The following is a 5,443-nucleotide window of genomic DNA, read 5'->3' as shown; positions in this document are numbered from 1 at the left end:
ATAAAAACCACATTGCTCCACATCCGGTTGTTGAGGAGCCTATGTTAGAAAAGAAATATTGGAATAACTCCTTCAAAGATAGTGAAACAGTTGCTAATCAAAAGGACATACCTTGACAACTACTCATGTTGGTTGTTTTTTCCCTTTCCTTCCCGCCTTCGTATTATACATTTTCAAGGCCCTTCATGCATATAACCCATGGGAATTGTATTGCCACATCAAAATACATCCATGTTTCAATAAAGGTAAGAAAAGAAGCCAAAAAACTTACATGTTGACAACATATTTCCAATCTTGATCACGAATGCGGTGACTAAGAGGATCCAACAAAAAATTAATCTCCTTCTCAACATTGATGATAGTCAAAATCCAGTGAAAACTACACAAAGAAATATAATTAGTGTATATATGCATCTTGCAAGTTCTCAAAATATGCAAGTGAGAGTGATATATAATGTTATTCTTACTCACCCAACATTGCATGGCACAACAACCAATTGACTAGTTCTTGGATGAAATTTTTATTCTGATTTCTTGATGGTACATACTCCACAGGCACTGGATCCACCAATCTGAAATCCTGCAGCAACAACTTTTCTTGCATCTTTTTATATAGATGCCTACAATTGGAAAATATCCCCAAAAAATGATGAAATCTAAATTAATGAAACACATAAATAAAGTCCAATTCGATTGAAAGCTTATCACATATACACAACTATGCAAGTGTCTGTGATTGACTTCAATTCACAAAAGGGAATTATGTCATCACTGTTAACATGATAGTGGCTTCAATGTTCTCATATATCTTTCAAATGTTATTATCATTCTTGTGCGTGAGGTCAAGTTGTGTGGACTAGTTTGGTATAGATGGATATTTCCATTTGAAAGATATATGAGAACATTGAAGCCACTATCATTCTCAATATCGTTGGGATACCCACAAGATGCATCAGAATTAGCACATACAGATCCATTTGTTTCCTCCAAATGATCACCTACTGCATCACATTTTTCATTGTCTCTCTTAACTCCATTTGTCCTCGAATCCATTTCAGCACCAATTACCATTGAATCATAATGGCTGCCACCCAAATTCGAAGAATTGGAATGTTGAGACACATAAGAATTGTTGTTGGCTAGTGCTTTCCGTCGACTAGTGTTAGGATCCAAATCTTCTGTTTTCTTAGAAGTAACATTGATGCTTGTATTTGGTGCAGCTCTTGGTGCTGGAACAGGAGCTCTTGTGACCCTTCCATATTTGGGTGGCAAGGTCTTTCCATTACTTGATGCCAAGCAGCTTGGGCAATGCCATTCTGCTTTAGGAATGTCTTTGCTGCCATAAGATTGAAGACATTTCAAATGGTTTCCTTTCTCACAAGCATCACAGACAAGCAAACTTTCTGTATCTGAAATCACATGTTTGCATATCTGGCAATTTAAAGAAGCATTCATATAGTCACTTGATGGAGGAATCCAGTTTAGGTGATCCAGAACCTTCGATTGCAATATCCTCTGCACACTCTTACCAATCTCATTGTGATTGGTATAAAGAGAAGGTGCATGAAAGAATGCCAAGCCTTGAGTAGGTTGATGTGTAATATGCAGGCCTCCTTGTCCTGCTTGAACTGTAGAAGACTTTATTTCCTGATTTTTCATTTGATGAGAAGATTGGCTAGCATTTGCATCGGCAATACCCTCTGACCTAATTGAAGTATGATCCAACAATTTGTTTGGTTGGCTAAACCTTGACACAGCAGCAACAGATGGTGATTGCATGGAAGAGATGGTTGGGATTTTTTGAGGTGGATTTTCAGCTGCAATAGAAAACAAGTTAAGCATGAATGAAAATATTAGGACATGTCCAATATTACACGTAGGGAAAAACCAAATTCCAAACAATAGAGAAAAGGATTCACAAAGGAAAAACTAGCCTTTATATTTATGCTAAAAAAAGGATTGAGCCTTTAGCAGACATGCCTTACCAGTATACCAGGCCACACTGCTTGGTACCAAAATAAAAAATAATTAGGAAATAAACACAATTATTGATATTAGTACCACAATGCTATCTTTGACTCATACAATTATCTGTTCTTTATTGAACTACAGCTATGACTAATACTAGTTCACATAATGTAACGCCCGGGCCGGCTCTGTTACCAGATCTGTAACGCCCCGGCCCGGGCGGGCCCCACCCGGACCGAACCAGGAACGACACCAGAATTACCTATCGGTTTGATGACTAACTCCACAGACCACCGGAGGTTCTTTCAGCGTGCTTTGTCCTCACTCGCATGCACCCTGGAAAACTTCCCAGGAGGTCACCCATCCTCAGATTTCTCCAAGCCAAGCACGCTTAACTTTGGAGTTCTTAAGTTTGGGCTTCCAAAAAGGAAGGTACACCTTGGTGATATGGATAGTATAATCTAACCTTTTAAGTCATACTTAACCAGAATCTCAGAACCGGGGTATTACAATCACCCCCACATAAAGACACAACGTCCTCGTTGTGTAACCACAAATCACACCACAAACAAATCCCAGAATCTCCCTCGCTAGGTGGTGCCCTGGGTGCTCCTACCACAGGCGCACTCACGGTCGCAAGGTCGCTCTGATACCATCTGTAACGCCCCGGCCCGGACCGAACCAGGAACGACACCAGAATTACCTATCGGTTTGATGACTAACTCCACAGACCACCGGAGGTCCTTTCAGCGTGCTTTGTCCTCACTCGCACGCACCCTGGAAAACTTCCCAGGAGGTCACCCATCCTCAGATTTCTCCAAGCCAAGCACGCTTAACTTTGGAGTTCTTAAGTTTGGGCTTCCGAAAAGGAAGGTGCACCTTGGTGATATGGATAGTATCATCTAACCTTTTAAGTCATACTTAACCAGAATCTCAGAACCGGGGTATTACACATAAAACTTCAGTAAAGAAGGCCAAAATATTTTAATACTTTTTAGGAATTTGAGAAATTAAGAAAAAAGGAAATAAGAAAAATGATAATGCATTAATCAAGTATTCAAGCCATAACAAAGCAAAGGAAGTCAGAATTTCACAGCATTGATAGATAATATGGACAGATATGGTCTAAAGATTTTACCTTGATCTTGTGTCGGATAAGATGGTCCACTAGGTCTAGCATTTAATCCATTATGTGCTGAAGGCAAAGCCTTATCACGGGAACTAGATGAATGTTTAATGGTATTGACACCAGCTTGCACATCACTAATCAGTGACTGCTTCAAATTATGGGCAGCCCAGGCCAACACAGGAACATGAGATATAGTTGAAGAATTATGAAAGCCTCCAGAGGATGTTGGCATAGGACTCTTGTCCTGTGAAAACCTAGAAGCACCAGATGCAATGGTACCACGAGATTCAGATTTTGCACCAACACTTACAGGAAGCTGTTGAGAGGAATGAACTGATGAATGCACGTTTGTTTCCTTGGACACTTTCATCTGTAGAATTAGACCACAAGCATAGGTTATCAGATAAGTTCTGCAGTGACTAAACACTTAAGGAAAATGCCATATCAGATATCTTACATTCAAACAAATTCTGCCGTAAAAACTGGAAAGCTAGGTATTTTCAAATGTTGTGCTTTCCAATACAAGCTAAAAAATAACATGGATATCAAGTAACATATTAACAATGCATAATTATCCATATGTAAGCAAAATATAACTAAACCTCATTACAATGTTAAGAAATTTCTTTGTATTTACTTATGGTATAGAAAGAAATTAGAGATTTGACATTGTCATTCCCTTCTTAAAGAACAATAAAACAACAAACATGTTGAAACCACATGATTTTGTTGATTTGACAGTGACAATCTTTACGTTTCAATAAAGTTGTAGTATCATGATTATTATTTTTTTTTTAAAAAAAAGCATAATCTTAAGCCAATATATGCCCTGTGCTAGATGCTAGAGAGCATTTCAACCAATTTGAGAGTGACAATCTTTACATTTTAATAAAGTTGCAGTATTATGAAATAAAAGGCATAATTTACTACTAAAGCATTTTCTTCACTGGATTTAATCTAGAGAGCAAGTCAACAAGAAGAGTGAGGTAATGGAGATTATGACCTGGACTTTCATAGACCTAACTTTTTAATACGCCAGAGAAATGATACAAGGACTTGGGTCAACAACGCAAACAAACAATTGGAGCAAATAGCATCCATTTCATAGAATATTAATTTTCTAGGTAAATAGCAACTCGAAACAACATAATTATGCGAGTCTGCAGGATTCAACAGACACATGAAAGGTAAATACCTACTGAAAAGCAATGTAAGCAAGCATACTAAATGAAAACAATAAGGCGTAATATGCAACCACTTGGATCTCACTAGATGCATGTTCTCCCACCACTGCACTCTGTTTAGGGCTATCTCGTACTAAGATCAAGAGCAACTATTGTTAAGGCAATTGGATTCCTTGACTCTAAGCGAAGGAACCAAAACGGGGCAGGAAGACGGACCTTTTTCTTGGTCAACATCAACTTCTCTGCGATGGACATCCTGGGCGGCTGGAATCCCAAAGCAGGATCCTTAGACCTATTCAGCTCGAGATCCTCCGCCACGATCCTCACTGCCTCCGTGGAGACGAGATCCTTCGGTTTGGCGGCCTCGCACATCACCACAAGCCTCTCCTTGGCCTCGGTCACCAGCGCCTTCTTGGCCGCTGCCGGCTCCTTGCCGCCTCGCATCTGTCCCAAGGCCGACAAAACCATAATGATCTCTACGGCTCTCTTGAAATCATCGTCGTCCCTCGCCCTCTTCCTGGTCTTCGGAGCTGCACTGGCGGAGGGGCATTCAATAGCGACGATGAAACTGTCGAAGATGAGGAAGGATGTCAGTAGCGACGAATGGATAAAGGAATGCGAAGAAGGAATCGAGCGGTGGTCTTGGGAATGCGAAGAAGGGAGTTGGAGGAGATGCTGTGTGGTTGGACTGAGAAGCATGGGCATCGTGTGTTGATCCTGATCGGGAGAGGAAGGGGCATCGATTTAGGAAGGGGAAGAGGGAGATGAGGCTGAGAGAGATGGTTAGACGGCTAGCGGCGAGGAGGAAAGTGATGGTGGAGTTGTGACGGTATACGGTGGGGTGCGATATAGGTTTAGGTTTGGAGATAAGAGTGAAGTGTTTAAATTTCGGCTAAGTATTGGTGGGAAAATTAAATTATTTTATTTTATCATAGACATCGGGTTTTAAAAACCGCTATTAAAATCGGTGTCTATTAACGAAAAAAAGGCGCTCATAGACATCGGCTTAAAAAACTGATGTCTATGAGCGAAAATCTGCGCTTATAGACACCGGTTTTTGGAAAAACCAGTGTAAAATGCTCAAAGACATCGGTTTTTGCTTAAAACTGTTGTTGTTCCACCGATGTCTATGAGGGTTTTTCTTGTAGTGCGACCACCTATG

The 5,443-nt window shown here is 40.3% G+C and overlaps 1 protein-coding gene across 1 annotated transcript; it reads right to left on the bottom strand.

Annotated features, from left to right (window-relative positions):
* Positions 1–608: 608 nt before the first annotated feature.
* LOC122019200 lies at positions 609–4,986 on the bottom strand. Its single transcript, XM_042576697.1, has 4 exons — positions 4,498–4,986; positions 3,107–3,467; positions 904–1,817; positions 609–620 (listed from the first exon to the last, which is right to left on the bottom strand). The coding sequence occupies exons 1-4, from the start codon at positions 4,984–4,986 to the stop codon at positions 609–611; spliced, it is 1,776 nt and encodes a 591-aa protein (XP_042432631.1).
* Positions 4,987–5,443: the final 457 nt, after the last annotated feature.

The sequence above is a fragment of the Zingiber officinale genome, chromosome 9A (genome assembly GCF_018446385.1).
Source record: "Zingiber officinale cultivar Zhangliang chromosome 9A, Zo_v1.1, whole genome shotgun sequence".
Taxonomy (NCBI): domain Eukaryota; kingdom Viridiplantae; phylum Streptophyta; class Magnoliopsida; order Zingiberales; family Zingiberaceae; genus Zingiber; species Zingiber officinale.
Note: the sequence above shows the minus strand (reverse complement) of the source record. Positions and strands in the feature narration are given on the sequence as shown.